The sequence below is a fragment of the Leucoraja erinacea genome, unplaced genomic scaffold (assembly GCF_028641065.1).
Source record: "Leucoraja erinacea ecotype New England unplaced genomic scaffold, Leri_hhj_1 Leri_100S, whole genome shotgun sequence".
Classification (NCBI taxonomy): domain Eukaryota; kingdom Metazoa; phylum Chordata; class Chondrichthyes; order Rajiformes; family Rajidae; genus Leucoraja; species Leucoraja erinaceus.
This window is the reverse complement of record NW_026575242.1, coordinates 106,789-127,939: the sequence shown is the minus strand read 5'-3', so window position 1 is coordinate 127,939 and position 21,151 is coordinate 106,789. Positions and strand designations below refer to the sequence as shown.

General features: G+C 49.9%; 1 protein-coding gene across 7 annotated transcripts in view; it reads right to left on the bottom strand.

Annotated features, from left to right (window-relative positions):
* LOC129715096 (arf-GAP domain and FG repeat-containing protein 1-like) overlaps positions 1-21,151 on the bottom strand; it is an 87,189-nt gene that overhangs the window by 16,266 nt on the left and 49,772 nt on the right. For 4 of the 7 annotated variants that reach the window (XM_055664956.1, XM_055664955.1, XM_055664958.1 and 1 more), the window contains 4 exons: positions 16,637-16,787; positions 13,896-14,049; positions 12,456-12,581; positions 6,570-6,779 (listed from right to left, as the gene is read on the bottom strand). In XM_055664956.1, the coding sequence (XP_055520931.1) occupies positions 6,570-6,779; positions 12,456-12,581; positions 13,896-14,049; positions 16,637-16,787 (641 nt within the window). The remainder of the gene's footprint in view (positions 1-6,569; positions 6,780-12,455; positions 12,582-13,895; positions 14,050-16,636; positions 16,788-21,151) is intronic. The other 3 variants (XM_055664960.1, XM_055664961.1, XM_055664957.1) reach the window with 2 other exon arrangements.

The following is a 21,151-nucleotide window of genomic DNA, read 5'->3' as shown; positions in this document are numbered from 1 at the left end:
AGCTCCGGAGACCCGGGTTCGATCCCGACTACGGGTGCTGTCTGTACGGAGTTTGTACGTTCTCCCCGTGACCACGTGGGTTTTCTACGAGATCTTCCACACTCCAAAGACATACAGGTATGTAGGTAAATTGGCTTGATGTAAATTTAAATATTGTCCCTAGTGTGTGTAGGATAGTGTTGATATGCAGGGATCAGTGATGGGTTGAAGGGCCTCTTTCCACTCTGTATCTCTAAACTAAATTAAAGAAGGTATGCGTAGGAAAGAACTGCAGATCCTGGTTTAAATCGAAGGTAGACACAAAATGCTGGAGTAACTCAGCGGGGCAGGCAGCGTCACCAGAAAGAAGGAATGGGTGACGTTTCGGGTCGAGACCCTTTTTCAGACGGATGTCAGTGGAGTGTAAAATGTAGTCAGAGACAGTAAGCCTGGTCTGAGAACTGGGAAGGGGAGGGGATGAAGAGAGATCAAGGGTTACTTGAATTTAGAGGTCAATCTTCATACCGCTGGGGTGTAAACTACCCAAGCAAAATATCCTCCAATTTGCGTTGGGCCTCACTCTGACAATGGAGGAGGCCCAGGACAGAAAGGTCAGTGTGGGAATGGGAGGTTAAAGTGTGGAGCAAGAGGGAGATCGGGTAGGTTTAAGGCGGACTGAGCGGAGGTGTTGAGTGAAACGATCGCCGAACCTGCGCTTGGTCTCGCCGATGTACAGGAGTCTGGAACAACAATCTAAACTATGGGTGGGTGACGTTTCGGATGGAGACCCTTCTCCAGACTGGCTGGGCAGAGGGAGATTGGATTACAGCACAGCAGGGTGCCATTAGCCCAGCCTCTACACCGAGGTACTCCTCCTCCTCCTCCACAACAAAGCAACTTTCTCCGCAGCCTTGTAAACTCTTCCTCGTCATGCTTTTATCCAATTCGATCTTGAAGTCCACAATATAACCTGCTGCCACCATACCTGGGCGCTGCCTCGGCAAGACCAGCAGCATCATCAAGGATCAGTCTCACCCCTCTCACTCCCTCTTCTCCCCTCTCCCGTCAGGCACATGTGAAAACGCACACCTCCAGATGCAGGGACAGTTTCTTCCGGGCTGTCATCCGGCAACTGAACCATCCTATCAACCACTCGAGAGGGGTCCTGACCTCACATCTACGCCATTGGGGACCCTCGGACTATCTTGAATCAGACTTTACTGGACCTTATCTTGCACTAAACGTTATTCCCTTTATCATGTTATCTGTGTACTGTGGACGGCTCGATTGTAATCATGCATGGTCTTCCGCTGACTGAATAGCACAAATAAAAAGCTTTCCACTGAGACTCGGTACACGTGACAATAAACTAAACGACACTAAACTGCAGGAAGTGTGCTGCAGATTGCAACAATACAATGCACAAAAACCCTCTTCCTCACGTCACCCTGAACTCTCTCCCTCTTCACATTGTCCCAGAGACCTCCAGTGGGTGACCACTTCACCAAAGGGTACCGTCTGATCTTATCTCTGTACCTCGTGCGTACAATCACGAGGGGCATTGAGGCCTGAGCTATAGGGAGTAGTTGGGCAGGCTAGGTCTTTATTCCTTGGAGTGCAGGAGGATGAGGGGGTGATCTTATAGAGGTGTCTAAAATCATGAGGAGAATAGACTGGGTGAATGCACACAGTCCTTTTTCTCAGGGTAAGGGGATCCAGAAGCAGAGGACAGAGGTTTAAGGTGAAAGGGGAAAGATTTAACAGGAAACTGAGGGACTTTTTTTCCACACAGAGGATGGTGGGTCTATGCCCATGCCCCATCTGCACTCGTCCCACCTGCCCGCGATTCACCCATATAGAAACATAGAAATTAGGTGCAGGAGTAGGCCATTCGGCCCTTCGAGCCTGCACCGCCATTCAATATGATCATGGCTGATCATCCAACTCAGTATCCCGTACCTGCCTTCTCTCCATACCCCCTGATCCCCTTAGCCACAAGGGCCACATCTAACTCCCTCTTAAATATAGCCAATGAACTGTGGCCTCAACTACCCTCTGTGGCAGAGAGTTCCAGAGATTCACCACTCTCTGTGTGTGAAAAAAGTTCTTCTCATCTCGGTTTTAAAGGATTTCCCCCTTATCCTTAAGCTGTGACCCCTTGTCCTGGACTTCCCTAACATCGGGAGCAATCTTCCTGCATCTAGCCTGTCCAACCCCTTAAGAATTTTGTACGTTTCTATAAGATCCCCTCTCAATCTCCTAAATTCTAGAGAGTATAAACCAAGTTATCTGTCTAAAACCTTCCGGTCCATGGACCTGTTGTAGCACCGATCTCAAGGACTTCCACTGGCAGCTCGCTCCGTATGCCCGCCCACCACTCTCTACATGGAAACGTTGCCCCTCAGCTTCTTACTAAATCTTTCCCCTCTCACCTTAAACCTACGTCCTCTGGTTCTCGTGATGTGGGAGGATACTGGAGCACCCGAGGAAGCCCACATGGTCACAGGGGAGAACGTGCAAACTCCACAGGCACGGACAGCATCTGGAGTCAGGATGGAACTTGGACCTCTGGCGCTGTGAGTCAACAGCTCTACCCACTGTGCCGCTCTCACAACACTGTCAGTGTGAGAAACATAGAAACGCAGACAATAGGTGCAGGAGTAGAGGCCATTCAGCCCTTCGAGCCTGCACATTCGCCATTCAATATGATCATGGCTGATCATCCAACTCAGTATCCCATCCCTGCCCTCTCTCCATACCCCCTGATCCCTTTAGCCACAAGGGCCACATCTAACTCCCTCTTAAATATAGCCAATGAACTGTGTGGCCTCAACTACCTTCTGTGGCAGAGAGTTCCACAGATTCACCACTCTGTGTAAAAAATGATTTTCTCATCTCGGTCCTAAAAGATTTCCCTCTTATCCTTAAACTGTGTGACCCCTTGTCCTGGACTTCCCCAACATCGGGAATAATCTTCCCGCATCTAGCCTGTCCAAACCCTTAAGAATTTTGTAACAGCCCAGCATTAAAGGCTGCCCTCCCACCCCATGGTGAAAAGAGGACTCATCAGCCTTTAAACAACACTTATTTACGTGCAATGCAGATTGTTACGGGTTTGGACACGTTAGAGGCAGGAAACATGTTCCCGATGTTGGGGGAGTCCAGAACCAGGGGCCACACAGTTTAAGAATAAGGGGTAAGCCATTTAGAACGGAGACGAGGAAACATTTTTTCACACAGAGTTGTGAGTCTGTGGAATTCTCTGTCTCAGAGGGCGGTGGAGGCCGGTTCTCTGGATACTTTCAAGGGAGAGCTAGATAGGGCTCTTAAAGATAGTGGAGTCAGGGGATATGGGAGAAGGCAGGAACGGGATACAGACTGTGGATGATCAGCTATGATCACATTGAATGGTGGTGCTGCCTCGGCCTACTCCTGCATCTATTGTCTATGGTCTATTGTACCGGGACTAAGTGACCTCTAGGTGGGTGTGCGGCACGACCGACGTCGCAGCGGCCTCTGCAGTCCGTCTGTCTTTTTATTGTCCTGTTGAGGGTATAGTTTGTGGTGGGTTTTTGACTGTGTATGTGTGGGGGGCGGGGGAAACTTTTAGATCTCTTTCCTGTACGGGGACCTGACTTTTTCCCTGTCGGGTCTCCGTTGCCGTTGGGGCCTAGCGCCGTGGAGCGGCCTCCAACCGGAACGAAAGCTCAAGTCACGGAGCCTGCGGAGCTGCGGACCTACCATCGTGGAGCTGGCCGGCTTCGGAGCGTGGAGAGCTGCGGTGGCGCGCTGTTGCGACCCGACTCCGGTGGATGGTGACACCGGGAGCTCGCGGGTCCCCGGTGGGAGACCGCTTTGCGTGGCACCGGCAACGGCGACTTCTCCCGCTCGAATTGCGGGATTGAGAGTGACCTGGATCGGGGCCTCACATCGCCCTGCGCGGCTTTAAATGGCTGCGGGACTTGCTAGCGCCCGCCGGGGGCTCCAACATCGGGACCCGGAGCAGGGCCTTACATCGCCCGGCGCGGCTTTAAATGGCCGCGGGACTTGCTAGCGCCCGCCGGGGGCTCCAACATCGGGACCCGGAGCAGGGCCTTACATCGCCCGGCGCGGCTTTAAATGGCCGCGGGACTTGCTAGCACCCGCCAGGGGCTTTGACTTTGACTTCGGGAGAGGAATGGAGAGCAGGGGAGAGACAAGACTTTGCCTTCCATCACAGTGAGGAGGAGATTCACTGTGATGGGATGTTTGTGTGGATTGTGTTGGGTGTGTGTCTTGGTTCTTTCCTTGTATGGCTGCAGAAACCAAATTTCGTTTGAACTTCATGTGAGGTTCAAATGACAAATAAACGGTATTATACTGTGTTGTATTGTGAGGTCCACATACACGAGGAGACCTGGCTCCAATGCCTTTGATCATAATGACAACAGGAAGCGGCACAGTGGTGTAACGGTAGAGAGGCTGCCTTACAGCGCCAGAGACCCGGGTTAGAAGCTGTCAGTACGGAATTTGTACAATCTCCCCGTGACCACATGGGTTTTCTCCGGATTCCTTCCATTCTCTGAACACAAACAGGTTTGTTGGTTAATTGGCTTCGGTAGAGACTGAAGTGGCCCAAGTGTACAGGATGATGCGAGAGTGTGGGGGTCGCTGGTCGGGGCCGACTCGGTGAGCTGAAGGGCCCGTTTCCACGCTGTATCTCTAAACTAAACAACACTGTGCAACAGGCAAGACAAGGTGGCCAAACGTAGTGACAACACGTTTAGGAAGGAACTGCAAGTGCTGGTTTACACTGAAGATAAACACAGGATGCTGGAGTAACTCAGCGGGCCAGGCAGCAGCTCTGGCAAAAAGGAATAGGTGACGTTTCGGGTCAAGACCCTTCTTTAATCCTTTTCTTTCATCTTTGTCAGACCATCTGCCTAATAAAACCCCCTCATGTGTGTTTGTCTGTTACCTGCCACGCTTTGCTCTATCCCTCCTCTCTTAGACAATAGACAATAGGTGCAGGAGTAGGCCATTCGGCCCTTCGAGCCATTCAATGTGATCACGGCTGATCATCCCCAATCAGTACCCCGTTCCTGCCTTCTCCCCATATCCCCTGACCCCGCTATTTTTAAGAGCCCTATCTAGCTCTCTCTCTCCCCCCCCCCCACCCCCCTCGAATCAGTCTGAAAAAGAGTCCCGACCTGAAACGTCACCGTATCCATGTTCTCCAGGGATGCTGCCCGACCGACCCGCTGAGTTACTCCAGCCTTTTCTCGAGTGTAGAACCAATGGTTACAAGCAGCAGTAAGAGCACAAAGGGGAACACTGAAATAACCTGGGGCGGAGACCTTGCCACGGGACTGAGAGGGAGCGGGAGAGATTGGTAGTCGGCAGCAGTACGAGGGGGGCTGGAGGGCTGGGACATAGTTGGGACCAGGGCAGATAGGCAGGTGGATGACATTTTGAAGGTAAAGAAAGCCTTTAAGGTAGGTTGGGTCTTTGAGTTGAAATTGGGACCCTTCTTCTTCAGGTCTGACCCAAAATATTATCTATCCATGTTCTCCAGGGATGCTGCCTGACCTGATGAGTTACTCTAGCACTGAAGCTGCCCGCGGGCTCCGGTAGGAAAGTGGCCGATTCTTGTGTTTGACCGTCCCAAGGTCGGAGTTTGGATCATCCCGACGAGAGGGTCTGTACATCTGGCCGTCCGTAGCGGCGACTACGGAAGGTTTATGGTCCCGACCACGGGAGAACAAAGGAGGAGGACTGACTGAACCTTGTCAGTGACGAACGCTGTGGTGGATGTTTGTGTTAAATTCTATTGTGTATTGTGTGTGTTCTTTTCAAGTGTATCGCTGCTGGCAAATTCAAATCACTGCACCTTCAGGCGCCAATGACGAATAAAATTAACTTTGACGTTTGTGACTTTAATGCCCCTGTCCCACTTAGGAAACCTGAACGGAAACCTCTGGAGACTTTGCGCCCCACCCAAGGTTTCCGGAGGTTCCCGGAGGTTTTTGTCAGCTTCCCTACCTGCAACCTCCGGCAACCACCTGCAACCTCCGGGAAACCGCACGGAAACCTTGGGTGGGGCGCAAAGTCTCCAGAGGTTTCCGTTCAGGTTTCCTAAGTGGGACAAGGGGCGTAACTCCAGCTTTTTGTCTTTCTTCCTTTTCTTTATGTGGACAGTTCAGTAAAAAGGTTGACTTGTAAATGCAAGATTAATTCATTGTATAGGGCGGCACGGTGGCGCAGCGGTAGAGTTGCTGCCTCCGAGACACGGGTTTGACCCCGACTATGGGTGCTGTCTGCACAGAGTTTGTACATTCCCCCTGTGACCTGCGTGGGTTTTATCCGGGTGCTCCGGTTTCCTCCCACACTCCAAACATCACCCTTGATTGGTGAGGGTGTCAAGAGTTAATGGGAGAAGGCAGGATTTTCTACAGGGCCTTAGAATCGGATGAAGGACCCTGCCGAGACAGAATGGTGGGGGGCTCTCTTTACACAGCGAGTCAGGCTGTGTACCCTTCTCCCTGGTTACACCTAGAAGTCACGTCATTCCACACCCCGTTCCCCTTCGTCGCCGTTTCACTGTCGCTTACCTGCAGTGGAATTAGGGGCGTTAAAGATGCTCTCTAAATCTGCCAGCGCTGCGTATTTGTCGGCTTGCGAGGTGGCATGTTTACCGGAGGAGGCGGCCGTTGAACCCGCGGGCACGGAGGTGGCGGGAGGGCTAGTGAACGCTCCGAAACTAGTGCTGGAAGATTTTGGGAAGGTATCAAAGTTTGCAAAGTTAGCGCTGCTCGAACCACCTGTTGCAAATGGAGAAAAAAAAAAAAAAGGAAAATGGGAGGGAAAAAAACCAAACAGAAATAAAAGCTAAAATGAAAAGAAACTGACACAAGAAGCAAACAATGTTTTACATGGGGCTTTGCAGAGCTCTGCGAGTCTGGCCGGTCCAATGGTCTGAGGAATGGTCTCAACCCGAAACGTCACCCATTCCTTCTCTCCAGAGATGCTGCCTGTCCCACTGAGGAGTCACTCCAGCATTTTGTGTCTACTTTCTGATACTTGCAGCTGCACGGAGAGTCGGTGAGATGGCGTGAAGTCAACACTGGGTTTGTTTGTTAACTCTTGTGTCATTGACATTTGGGAGTGGGGAGCCACTTCAGCGAATTGGGAAACACACGCTGAATTCACACACAGGTACCACTCATTGAAGAAAATAAAACAGATATACAAGGACTTTGCACTGTCTGAAGGTCGGCAGCATCTTAAAGAGTTGCTTCATCACAACGCAGTAAAGGCAATGCACCAATGGAGATGCTGGTCTCGCTGCAAACATTACAGGGGGTTTAACATCAACAATCACGTGTTTGAGATGTGTAACTAAATGATAAATCACTGATGTGAGCTGTGACCCATTATGAAGGATTAGATTTTATCCATCTTCTTCAAACTGGGATTCATCCTGGTATATTCTTTTTGATGTTTCCTTTTGATGCCATTCCGACAGAACTGCTTCACGTCATTCCCCCCCCCCCCCCCCCCCCTTCGTCGCCGTTTCCCTGTCTTTTAACCTAGCAGATACATTAGGGGGTGCAGGAGTAGGCTCTTCGGCCCTTCGAGCCAGCGCTGCGCTTTTCAATGTGATCATGGCTGGTCATCCCCAATCAGTACCCCGTTCCTGCTTTCTCCCCATATCCCCTGACTCCTCTATCTTTAAGAGCTCTGTCTAGCTCTCTCTTGGGGTGGGAGATTGCAACCTTCACGTGGTCCGCCCTGTTTCGTCAAATGCAATCAACCCGGCGTGCACAATCAAATAAGATCAAATAGAACAAGTTGTCCGACAGATGCACGCCATACGCAAGAAGAAGAAGAAGAAGAAACTCTATCTTGAATAGACAATTGACAAGACGGTGTGGAAACAGGCCGTTCACCGACCAGCGACCCTACACACACTAGTGACAATTTACAAACATACCAAGCCAATTAACCTACAAACCTGGAGGAAACCGGAGATCCCAGAGGAAACCCACGCAGGTGACGGGGAGAATGTACAGACACGCACCCGTGGTCAGAATGGAACCCGGGTGTCGGGAGCTGTGAGGCAGCGACTCTACCGCTGTGCCACCATGGCACCCTTCACTCAAGGCAGCAGACAATACAGTTAATATCCGGTGACGCCAGTCTCTCAGCACACTTCACTGGCAGCTCGAGAGTCAGAGTCTGTCATGCAGCACGCAACTACCTCACTCTGACTCAGGCCCTGGCTCTCAGCCTGAAGAAGGGTCTCGACCCGAAACGTCACCCATTCCTTCTCTCCAGAGATGCTGCCTGTCCCGCTGAATTACTCCAGCATTCTGTGTGTATCTTCCGTGTAAACAAAAAAGGTTGACAGTTGTTCTAAGTAAACCATCACGTGACAGCCATTCCTGTCTCTAAATGAGAAATCGCCTGTGCACATTCCACAGAACCAGCATGAAGGATTAGATTTGGAGAACATCCTTCTTCAAACTGTAGATTCAACCATTCTGTATACTCTCTTTTTGTTTCCTTCTGATGCCTTTCCGACAGAACTGCAGTTCCTTGGTTCCCCAAGTAAATACACTTGGCCCTTACAATGAAATTTAAGTGTCCCCCTCTCTTTTAGTTATCTTTAGATACAATAGACAATAGGTGCAGGAGTAGGCCATTCGGCCCTTCGAGCCAGCACCGCTCGCTATTCAATGTGATCATGGCTGGTCATCCCCAATCAGTACCCCGTTCCTGCTTTCTCTCCATATCCCCTGACTCCTCTATCTTTAAGAGCTCTGTCTAGCTCTCTCTTGGGGTGGGAGATTGCAACCTTCACGTGGTCCGCCCTGTTTCGACAAATGCAATCAACCCGGCGTGCACAATCAAATAAGATCAAATAGAACAAGTTGTCCGACAGATGCACGCCATACGCAAGAAGAAGAAGGAGAAACTCTATCTTGAATAGACAATTGACAAGACGGTGTGGAAACAGGCCGTTCACCGACCAGCGACCCTACACACACTAGCGACAATTTACAATCATACCAAGCCAATTAACCTACAAACCTGGACGTTTTTGGAGGAAACCGGAGATCCCAGAGGAAACCCACGCAGGTGACGGGGAGAATGTACAGACACGCACCCGTGGTCAGAATGGAACCCGGGTGTCGGGAGCTGTGAGGCAGCGACTCTACCGCTGTGCCACCATGGCACCCTTCACTCAAGGCAGCAGACAATACAGTTAATATCTGGTGACGCCAGTCTCTCAGCACACTTCACTGGCAGCTCGAGAGTCAGAGTCTGTCATGCAGCACGCAACTACCTCACTCTGACTCAGGCCCTGGCTCTCAGCCTGAAGAAGGGTCTCGACCCGAAACGTCACCCATTCCTTCTCTCCAGAGATGCTGCCTGTCCCGCTGAATTACTAGAGAATTCTGTGTGTATCTTCGGTGTAAACAAAAAAGGTTGATCAGTTGTTCTAAGTAAACCAGACGATGACAGCCATTCCTTCTCTCCAGAGATGCTGCCTGTGCACATTCCACAGAACTCAGCAGGTCGGGCAGCATCTTTGGAGAACATGGATAGGCCACGTTTCGGATTGAGACCATTCTGTTACTCCAGCACTTTGTGTCCTTCTGTGCATTAACCAGCATCTGCAGTTCCTTGGTTCTACAAGTAAATACACTTGGCCCTTACAATGAAATGCAAGTAGCATAAACTTGTATCTTTATCTGCCCCATGCTGTCATCCATTTCCCTTCCAAACGTGTCTATTCCATTGGCCCCAGCTGCTCCACACAGCAATGAATTTTATATTCACACTAAAAACGTTGATAGAGTCATCAAGTCATGAATTAATACTGTGTGGAAAGAGGCCCTTCGGCCCAACTCTTCCACACTGGCCATCCCAATATCCTGAAATCCCTATTGGTTTGATCAGTCGCTCTCCTTATATCCCCTAGATTAGCCACCCCACGCACTCACACGTATCATATAAAGTAGTTCAGCTCGGAAACAGGCCCTCAGCCCAACTTGCCTATGCCAACTAAGATGCCCCCTTACACCCACCCAAGAAGTTGCCCTTCAGATTCCCCCTCAACTAAAACCGATGCCCCCTGGTTCTTAATTGCCCTGTTCACACGATGTTCATATTCACACTGCTGTCCATGATCAACGTTTCTGCTGAAACTATCTCTACAACCTCTAAGGTACACAAAAATGCTGGAGAAACTCAGCGGGTGCAGCAGCATCTATGGAGCGAAGGAGATAGGCAACGTTTCGGGCCGAAACCCTTCCGGGTTACGGCCCGAAACGTTGCCTATCTCCTTCGCTCCATAGATGCTGCTGCACCTGCTGAGTTTCTCCAGCATTTTTGTGTACCTTCGATTTCCCAGCATCTGCAGTTCCTTCTTTAACACTCTATAACCTCGAGTTCAGCCACCCCACTGTGTGTACATGCCCACACGCGTGTTTGCACAGCATACAGTCATACAGCACAAAACAGGCCCTTCAGCCCAGCTTGCCCATGCTAACCAAGATGCCCAAAGTACTCTAGTTCCAGCTCCCTGCCTTTGCCCCACATCCCTCTCCATGTCCCTGTCTAAAAGTCTTTTAGTACCCAAGACTTGTCATAGTACCCAAATGTTTTGATTTATTTTAACCATTGGTCAGCCCACAACGGATCAAGGTCCTGCTGTAAACTTTGTTAAACCATCTTTGCTCTCTACAATACCACCCGCTTTAGATCCATCTGCAAACTTACTAAGTGTTTAAGAAGGAACTGCAGATGCTGGAGAATCGAAGGTACACAAAAAAGCTGGAGAAACTCAGCGGGTGCAGCAGCATCTATTTCCTTCGCTCCATAGATGCTGCTGCACCCGCTGAGTTTCTCCAGCTTTTTTGTGTACCTGCAAACTTACTAATCTTGCCTGCAACATTCTCAAAGTCTTTGATGCAAACGACAAACGCCAATGGAGTAAGGAGGTCATATTTAGGCCATTCGGCCCATCAAGTCTACTCCGCCATTCAATCAAGGCTGATCTATCTCTCCCTTCTAAACCCATTCTCCTGCCTTCTCCCCATAACCCTGGACACCCGGGTAGGGAGAGAGAGGGGAGAGAGTGGGGAGGGAGAGGGAGAGTGGGAGGGGGAGAGAGAAGTGGAAGAGTGGGTGGGGAGGGAGGGGTAGAGAGGTAGGGGGAGTGGTGGAAGAGGGACAGAGGGGTAGGGGGAGGGGGTGGGGGAGAGGGGAGAGGGGGAAGGGAGGGGGGAGAGAGAGGGGTGGGGGGGGGGGAGGAGGGAGACGGGTGGGGTAAGTGGGAGAGAAGTGGAAGAGTGGGGAGGGGTAGGGGGAGAGGTGGAAGAGGGACAGAGGGGCAGGGGGAAGGGGGCGGAGGGAGAGAGGGGGGGGGGTGAGGTAGAGAGGGATGGGGGGTGAGGGAGGAGGGGGAGGGGGGGTGGGAGGAGGGGGGAGGAGATGGTAGAGGGGGAGGAGAGAGGAGTGGGGAGGAGGAGTGGAGGGGGGGAGGGAGGTGTGTGGGGGGAGGGAGGAGATGGGGTACCACCATGAGGTACCACCTCCAGTTTAAATTCCATTTGGATTTGGAGGTCCAAGGAACCAAGAAACCAAGTAATCAAGAATCTACATATCTCTGCCTTAAAAATATCCATTGACGGCCTTTTGTGGCAGTGAATTCAAGTGTGGGGGGAGGCCAGAGCATCGGGAGAGGACCTGTGCAGCCTCCGTACAGACAGCACTCTTGGTCGTGGTCAGGGAGGAGCCCGGGTCTCTGGCGCTGTGAGGCAGCAGCTCTGGCGCTGTGCCGAGTAGGTGTGATTTACACGCCAATGTTTCACATGACCTCTTCATCTGTCGTGGCGCGGAGGGCTTCACTGGACAACGGGGGGGGGGGGGGGGGGGGGGGCTGCACAGGCACGTCTGTCCCGTTGCCTTGAGACGGCAGCTAGTCGTTGCCCTTGAACTGGAAATTTGCAAACCCGAACATAAAATAAGGAACTGCTTGAGACTGGCAAGCTCATCATAGAACAGGAACAGGCCCTTCAGTCCACAATGTCCTTGCTGAACATGATGCCACATGCAAACGATCCATATCCCTCCATTCCCTGCACTATGAGCATTGTAAATGCAACTTATCGTATCTGCTTCCTCCACCACCCCAGGCAGCGGGTTCCAAGCACTCACTGCTCCCTGCTACTTAATATTTTTAATTTTAAAAAACGCACTCGCCCTGCATACCTCCTTTAAGCTGTGGCCCTGTCGCCTGAGAAGGTGAAAAGCTTTCTCACTGTACCTCAGTGCACGTGGCAAGAAACCAAAGTGAACTGAGTTGGGCCCTGGCACCGATTCCTGAGGCACGCCACACTATCCACAGGCTCTCTGGGTGTAAAACCCTTCACAAATTCAATGACTGACACGCTGAGAGAGGAGATAAACATGGCTGGATACTGTACCTGATGCCGCGGGCTGGGCCTGGAATGGGGCTTGGTGGACCGAGGGGAAACCTCCCACGTTACCTGTGGCACCACCTCCACTGAACGCATTGAAGGTCGGGAAACTGGCATGTGCAGTTTGCTGGACTGGATACAAACAAAAAGGTTGGCTGTAAACCCCAACAATCGTTGCCACGTTTACCCTCGCTACAGCAGTTTTTGAGGTAGACACAAAATGCTGGAGTAACTCAGCGGGTGAGGCAGCATCTGAGGAGAGACGTTTCAGTGGCCCTTCTTCTGTCTGAAATGTCGTCCATTCCTTCTGTCGTCAGATGCTGCCTCACCCGCTTAGTGACTCCAGTGTTTTGTGTCTACCTTCGATTTTAACCAGCATCTGCAGTTCTTTCTTACACCGAGCAGTTCTTAAGATCTCCGGGGGAAAGGAATAGGTGACGTTTCAGGTCAAGATGTCGGACCCTCAGGTTCTGGGGCAGTTTCTTCCAGGCTGTTATCAGGCACCTGGACTGTCTTATCACCAACTCGAGAACGGTCCTGATCTCCCATCTACCTCAGTTGCTGATAATAGCTGGGAAGAAACTGTCCCTGAATCTGGAGGTGTGCGTTTTCACACTTCTGTACCTCTTGCCCGATGGGAGAGGGGAGAAGGGGGAGTGGCCGGGGTGCAACTCATCCTTGATTATGTTGCTGGCCTTGCTGGGGCAGCATGCGGTGTAAATTGAGTCAATGGAAGGGAGGTTGGTTGGCGTGATGGTCTGGGCTGCGTCCACAAGTCTTGAATGGAGCCGTTCCCAAACCAAGCTGTGATGCATCCCGATAAAACGATTTCAATGCCGCATCTGTAGAACTTGGTGAGAGTTTTTGGGGACATGCTGAACTTCCTAAGCCTTCTAAGGAAGCAGAGGGTAGTGGTGGAGGCCAGGTTCCACCGAGGTCTGTGGAACTGTGCAGACGATAGCTTCAGGAGGGAAGAGAAAAGACCGAATGGAGATGAAGGGAGTCGCAGAAAACGACGGGTTTTGGCCCGAAATGTTGCCTATTTCCTTCACCCCATAGATGCTGCCTCACCCGCTGAGTGTCTCCAACATTTATGTCTACTGCAGAAAATGAGGCTGGTTTAGCTTATCTCCAAGGGTGGCACGGTGGCGCAGCGATAGGGCTGCTGCCTTACAGAGCCAAAGATTCAGGTTCGATCCCGACTACGGGTGCTGTCTGTACGGAGTTTGTACGTTCTCCCAGTGTCCTGAGTGGGCTTTCTCCGGGATCTTCGGTTTCGTCCCACACTCCAAAGACGTGCAGGTTTGTAGGTTAATTGGCTTGGTGTAAATGTAAATTGTCCCTGGTGGGCGTAGGATGTGCGGGGATCGCTGGTCGGCACGGACTTGGTGGGCTGAAGGGCCGGTTTCCGTGCTGTATCTCTGAACTAAACTCAATAAATCTTACCTCCAAAGCCGGGGAAAGCCCCAAAGGCCTGTGTGGCTGCATGCTGGGGTGCAGAGGTGGCAAAGGGGTCGCCCCCAATGTCAGCCAGGAGATCCATCTGCGACCTCTTTGCTTGCTGCTGTTGTGCCTGCTGCACCTGTGCCTGACCCACGGGCTGGAGGAGGGGAGAGAAAAGCAATATTAAATTAGTTTAGTTTAGTTTAGTTTATTGTCACGTGCAGTGTTGAGTTCAATACTACACGTATTCAATACAGTATTTAGACCAAAGAAGGGTCTCGACCTGAAATATCACCCATTCCTTCTCTCCAGAGATGCTGCCAGTCCCGCTGAGTTACTACAACTTTTTGTGTCTAACTTTGGTTTAAACCAGCATCTGCAGTTCCTCTCTACACAGTATTTGGAGCATTGCGTTCAATTCTGGGCATCAAGCTGGCACGGGTACAGAGAAGATTTACGAGGGTGTTCACCTGGTCCAGGAACACCACTGGGACCGTCAAACGGGCCCATCAGCGACTGCACTTCCTGAGGAAACTAAAACAGGCCTCACTCCCCACCAACATCCTCAGGACTTTCTACAGGGGCACGGTGGAGTCTGTACTCACGTACTGCATAAATACGTGGTACTCCACCTGCAACTGCTCGGACAGGAAGGCTCTGCAGAGGGTAGTGAGGGGAGCAGAGAGGATCATTGGCGTCTCCCTACCCTCGGTACAAGAACTGTTCCAGAGCCGCTGTCTGAAAAAAGCTCAGAGAATTGCTAAGGACAAACTGCACCTCCTCCACATACACCTGGATCTCCTGCCATCAGGCAAGAGATATCGCAGCATCAAAGCCCGGACTACAAGACTGCTAAACAGCTTCCTACCACAGGTTGTGAGGCTGCTAAACAGTCACTCTGTACTCACAGTCACCTGATTCTGTGGCTGGCACGGACACTTTAATAACTGGCACTGGCCACTCAAATCAGCTGCCCCGGACATTTTTTATGATTGGTTTATTGTATTTTAACATTGTGTTTTTACCTGCTTTTAACTATTTATACTGTTCCATCAGGGACTGGATTGTTTTTAGTGTTATTATGTGTGAAATGTTTTAAATTTCATGTGCGATGCTCCGCTATTCACTGGGATGAAATGAAAGTCTTTTCATTTTGCACTGTACAACTGTTGCTTGCAAGATGACAATAAAGGTTGATTGATTGATTGATTGATTGATTGATTGATGTTGGGGGAGTCCGGAACCAGGGGCCACACAGTTTAAGAATAAGGGGTTGGCCATTTAGAACGGAGACGAGGAAACACTTTTTCTCACACAGAGTTGCGAGTCTGTGGAATTACTCTACCTCAGAGGGCGGTGGAGGCCGGTTCTCTGGATATTGTCAAGAGAGAGCTAGATAGGGCTCCTAAAGATAGCGGAGTCGGGGGATATGGGGAGAAGGCAGGAACAGGGTACTGATTGGGGATGATCAGCCATGATCACATTGAATGGCGGTGCTGGCTCAAAGGGCCAAATGGCCTACTCCTGCACCTATTGTCTATTGTTGCCAGGACTAGAGGGTCTGAGCTACAGGGAGGGATAGAATAGGCTGGGACTCTATTCCTTGGGGCGCATGAGGTTGGGTGATCTTGTAGATGTGTGTAAAATCATGAGAGAAATAGATCGGGTAGATACACAGAGTCTCTTGCCCAGAGTAGGCAAATCGAGGACAAGAGGACATAGGTTTAAGGTGAAGGGGAAAAGATTTAATAGGAATCTGAGGGGTAACTTTTTCACAGTGGGTGGGTGTATGGAATGAGCTGCCGGAGAAGATAGTTGAGGCTGGGACTATCCCATCGTTTAAGAAACCTGTTGGACAGGTACATGGATAGGACAGGTTTGGAGGGATATGGGCCAAATGCGGGCATGTGGGACTGGTGTAGCTGGGAAAATGATGGGCGCTGTGGGTATGTTGTGCCGAAGGGCTTTTTCCACGATTCTATGTATACTGAGGTACAGGGAAAAGCTCTACTGCATGCTAACCAGTCAGCGGATAGATAATACATGATTGCAATCAAACCATCCACAGTGTACAGATGGATGATGATGGGAATAATGCAAATAACATTTAGTGCCAGGGAGAGCCAGTAAAGTTCATATGTGATAGGAGCAGAATTAGGCCATTCGGCCCATCAAGTCTACCCCGCCATTCAATCACGGCTGATCTATCTCTCCCTCCAGGCCCCATTCTCCTGCCTTCTCCCCATAACCCCTGACATCCATACTAATCAAGAATCTATCTATACCGTAAAAATATCCACTGACTTGTGGCCTCCACAGCTGTCTGTGGCAATGAATTCCACAGATTCACCACCCTCTGACTAAATAAATTCCTCCTCATCTCCTTCCTAAAGGAATTGTATTGTATTGTATTGTATTGTATTCAAATTTATTGTCATTGTCTCAATTTGAGACAACGAAATGAATTTCCCTTACAGGCAGTATCACTTTAATTAAAGGAACGTCCTTTAATTCTGAGGCTGTGACCTCTAGTCCTAGACTCTCCCTCCACATCCACAATATCCAAGCCCTGTCACTATCATGGCTTCAATGAGGTACTTGGTTGCTACAGTTGTTGAGTTAAGTTGAGTTAGGAAGCTACAAAATCCATGCCCACACCTCCCCCCCTCCCCCCCCCCCCCCCCCCCCCCCCCCCCCTGCCCCCTCCCCCCTCCCCCTCCCCCCCCCCATCATGCTGACAGTACTTGACTGACGGTTCTCGTGACAGTCAGGGCCGGAGTTGATTCTCCCACCAGGCTCTTCAGAGGTTTGATGTCGGGCGTGCTGCTTCTGCTGCTAAGTGAGGTGGTGGCTGAAGTGGCCGCAGACACCTTTACGCGCTCGGGAGGAACATACCTGTAATCACAGACAAAACAAAAATTAACGCAAGCCAGGAAAATATTTGCGTTGCCCCCGTTACTCGCTTGAGCAGCTCACGACACAGCGGCATGAACATTGATTTCTCCAAGGTTACACAAAAAAGCTGGAGAAACTCAGCGGGTGCAGCAGCATCTATGGAGCGAAGGAAATAGGCAACGTTTCGGGCCGAAACGTTGCCTATTTCCTTCGCTCCATAGATGCTGCTGCACCCGCTGAGTTTCTCCAGCTTTTTTGTGTAACCTTCGATTCTCCAGCATCTGCAGTTCCCTCTTAAACATTGATTTCTCCAACTTGCCCAAGGGCAGCACGGTGGTAGAGTTGCTGCCTCACAGCGCCGGAGACCCGGGTTCCATCCTGACCACGGGTGCTGTCTGTACGGAGTTTGTACGTTCATCCCGTGGGTTTTCTCCGAGGTCTTCGGTTTCCTGCCTCACTCCAAAGACGTACAGGTTTGTAGCTTAATTGGTTTGGTATAAATGTTATAATTGTCCCCTAGTGTGTGCAGGATAGTGTTAGTGTGCGGGGATCGCTGGTCACTGCCAAATGGTTTGTTTCAGCGCTGTGTCTCTAAACTAAACGAAACTAAACTTCGAGCAACCCTTGCATTTGCTCTCTCCCTGTCCCTCCACCACCTCTGGCCGTCTTGCAAATTCACTGTTTGTATTCCTTCATTATCATCTTCCAACAATGGACCATTGTGGACTCCATCTTCCCTGAGTCATCGATGCAGGCTCAGCTTTGTTCTGAACCTTCCTATACCTCCAGTTTATCCCACCTCCCAGACTGTCAGACCGACGAAGGGTCTCGACCCGAAACGTCACCTATCCCTTTTCTCTACAGATGCTGCCTGACCCACTAAGTTACTCCAGCATTTTGGGTCTCCGGGGTAAGCCAGCATCTGCAGTTCCTTCTTACAAAGGAAAATAGGGATTAAACTGCCTTCAAGCCTGCCTGCCTGCCTGCCTTTATGCCTCAACATTTCAAATATTCTTCTATTTCCACTGCAAATGGGCCATTCTTAGTCAAGTGTGTGACGAAAAAAGATGGAAAAAAGTGTGGAATACATCTCTTATAATTCTGAAAGCATTACAGGTATATTGTTTTGTCCTGCACAGAGGATTCATATATTTCTTTCCGGTTTATCAAGTGAAATATTTATATGTTTTGCTGACAATGTTTGTTTGGGGCAAGAGGTCAAATAGGGCTGGTCACGTGTGTGACACCGCACGGAAAGCGCTTTTTCAAACTCTGGTGAATTTAAAAAAAACCTAGAATGTTCACATCTTTAGCAGACATGCATCATAGTCCTGCAGGTGGGGGAAATAGCAATGAGCAAGATGAATCTCTTACAAGAATTTCTTTTAACCTTTCACTTTGTGCGATGACACCTGGTCACGTGTGTGGCGTGCCGGTTCACTTTCCCAAAGAATGGGCCCAAATACTTCTAAAAGTAAACTGAAAGCGGGCATGCAGGTGCAGCAGGCAGTGAAGAAAGCCAATGGTATGTTAGCATTCATAGCAAAAGGATTTGAGTCTAGGAGCAGGGAGGTTCTACTGCAGTTGTACAGGGTCTTGGTGAGACCACACCTGGAGTATTGCGTACAGTTTTGGTCTCCTAATCTGAGGAAAGACATTCTTGCCACAGAGGGAGTACAGAGAAGGTTCACCAGACTGATTCCTGGGATGGCAGGACTTTCACATGAAGAAAGACTGGATAGACTCGGCTTGCACTCGCTAGAATTTAGAAGATTGAGGGAGGATCTTATAGAAACTTACAAAATTCTTAAGGGGTTGGACAGGCTAGATGCAGGAAGATTATTCCCGATGTTGGGGAAGTCCAGGACTAGGGGTCACACAGTTTAAGGATAAGAGGGAAATCTTTTAGGTTGAGATGAGAAAATCATTTTTTACACAGAGAGTGGTGAATCTGTGGAATTCTCTGCCACAGAAGGTAGTTGAGGCCACACAGTTCATTGGCTATATTTAAGAGGGAGTTAGATGTGGCCCTTGTGGCTAGAGGGATCAGGGGGTATGGAGAAAAGGCAGGTACAGGATACTGAGTTGGATGATCAGCCATGATCATATTGAATGGCGGTGCAGGCTCGAAGGGCCGAATGGCCTCTACTCCTGCACCTATTGTCTATGTTTCTGCTTCTAATAGTCACAGTCACAGCGTCAATGATAGAGCAAGCCAAATCGTCAATGCCGACTAATATGTCCCATCTAGTTTAGTTTAATCTAGTTTAGTGCAGTTGAGTTTATACAGCGCGGAAACAGGCACTTCAGCCCACTAAGTCCGTGATCCCCAGACACTAAGACCGTCAGCGATTTGCAATCTTACTTGGCCAATTCACCTACACTCCCACCGTTTCGCCCCACACGCCTGGAGTGTGGGGGGAAACCGCAGCTCCCGGAGAAAAGCCGCGCAGGTCACGGGGAAGAACGTACGTACAAACTCCATGCACACAGCACCCGTGGTCAGGATTGAACTAGGGTCTGGTGCTGTGAGGCAGCGACTCTACCGCTGCGCCACCGTGCCGCACGCCGTTTAGTTTAGTTACAAAATCCAAGATGAAGCAGAAGCCAGGCAGATCGTTGCGTCCCAGAAGTGGATCTGCTGTTATTTTCATAAGCCAGCCCTGTTTGCCTGCGTTTGGTCAATATCATATGTTCATAAGTGATGAGAGTAGTATTAGGACATTTGGCCCATCAAGTCTACTCCGCCATTCAATCATGGCTGATCTAGCTCTCTCTCCTAACCCCATTCTCCTGCCTTCTCCCCATAACCTCCTGACACCCATACTAATCAAGAATCTATCTATCTCTGCCTTAAAAATATCTGCTTACATTGGCCTCAACCACTAACTGAATGAAGATTCCACAGATTCACCAGCCTCTGAATAAAGAAATTCATCCTCATCTCCTTCTTAAAGGAACGTCCGTTAATTCTGAGGCTGTGACCTCTGGTCCTAGACTCTCCCACTAGTGGAAACATCCTCTCCACATCCACTCTAAGCAGGTGTTTCACAATTCAAAAGTTTCAATGTGGTACCCCTTCATCCTTCTAACCCCCTGCCTTCAAACGCTCATCATTTTAACCCTCCCATTCCTTGGATCATTCCCTCCTAAGCCTCCTCCAGAGCCGGCATAGAAACATAGAAAATAGGTGCAGGAGTAGGCCATTCAGCCCTTCGAGCCAGCACCGCCATTCAATATGATCATGGCTAATCATGCAAAATCAGTACCCCGTTCCTGCTTTCTCCCCACATCCCTTGATTCCGTTAGCCCCAAGAGCTAAATCTAACTCAAATTCCATTAGCCCTACAGGGCCTGTCCCACTGTACGAGGTAATTCAAGAGTTCTCCCGAGTTCGCCCTGATTCGAACTCGAAGAATTATGGTAATGGCCGTTCGTAGGTACCCGGGGCTCTCGTGGACATTTTTCCTAGTGCTGAAAAAACTTCACGAGTTTCCGCGTTTCCCCAAGTACCTGCCGTTAGCGTTACGAGCCGCTACGGGACATCCACGAGCTCCGACGTAGCCGCTACGTACATTCTACGTACTTCCCACGAGTTTGATTTTTTTTTTTAAACTCTTGAATTACCTCGTACAGTGGGACAAGCCCTTAAGAGCTAAATCCAACTTGCTCTTGAAAACATCACGAGCACTTCTCTTTTGAACACATATCAGAGCACATCCTACCTCAGATATCCGTCTAAAGGGCAAAGTTGTGAGGGTACAGATATGTGTGATTTTATTTGTGATCGTTTCTGTTGTACAGGCCGGACTGGATTGATCATCTACAGCAGTCAATAGCATCACGTGAGCTGGCACCTATTCATCTACAATACAAGCACTGGCTGAGATCCATTTGCAGGTTTTTCTGTCGGCACTGACTCCTTATAGAAACATAGAAATTAGGTGCAGAGAGTAGGCCATTCGGCCCTTCGAGCCTGCACCGCCATTCAATATGATCATGGCTGATCATCCAACTCAGTATCCCGTACCTGCCCTTCTCTCCATACCCTCTGATCCCCTTAGCCACAAGGGCCACATCTAACTCCCTCTTAAATATAGCCAATGAACTGTGGCCTCGACTACCCTCTGTGGCAGAGAGTTCCAGAGATTCACCACTCTCTGTGTGAAAAAAGTTCTTCTCATCTCGGTTTTAAAGGATTTCCCCCTTATCCTTAAGCTGTGACCCCTTGTCCTGGACTTCCCCAACATCGGGAACAATCTTCCTGCATCTAGCCTGTCCAACCCCTTAAGAATTTTGTAAGTTTCTATAAGTTCCCCTCTCAATCTCCTAAATTCTAGAGAGTATAAACCAAGTCTATCCAG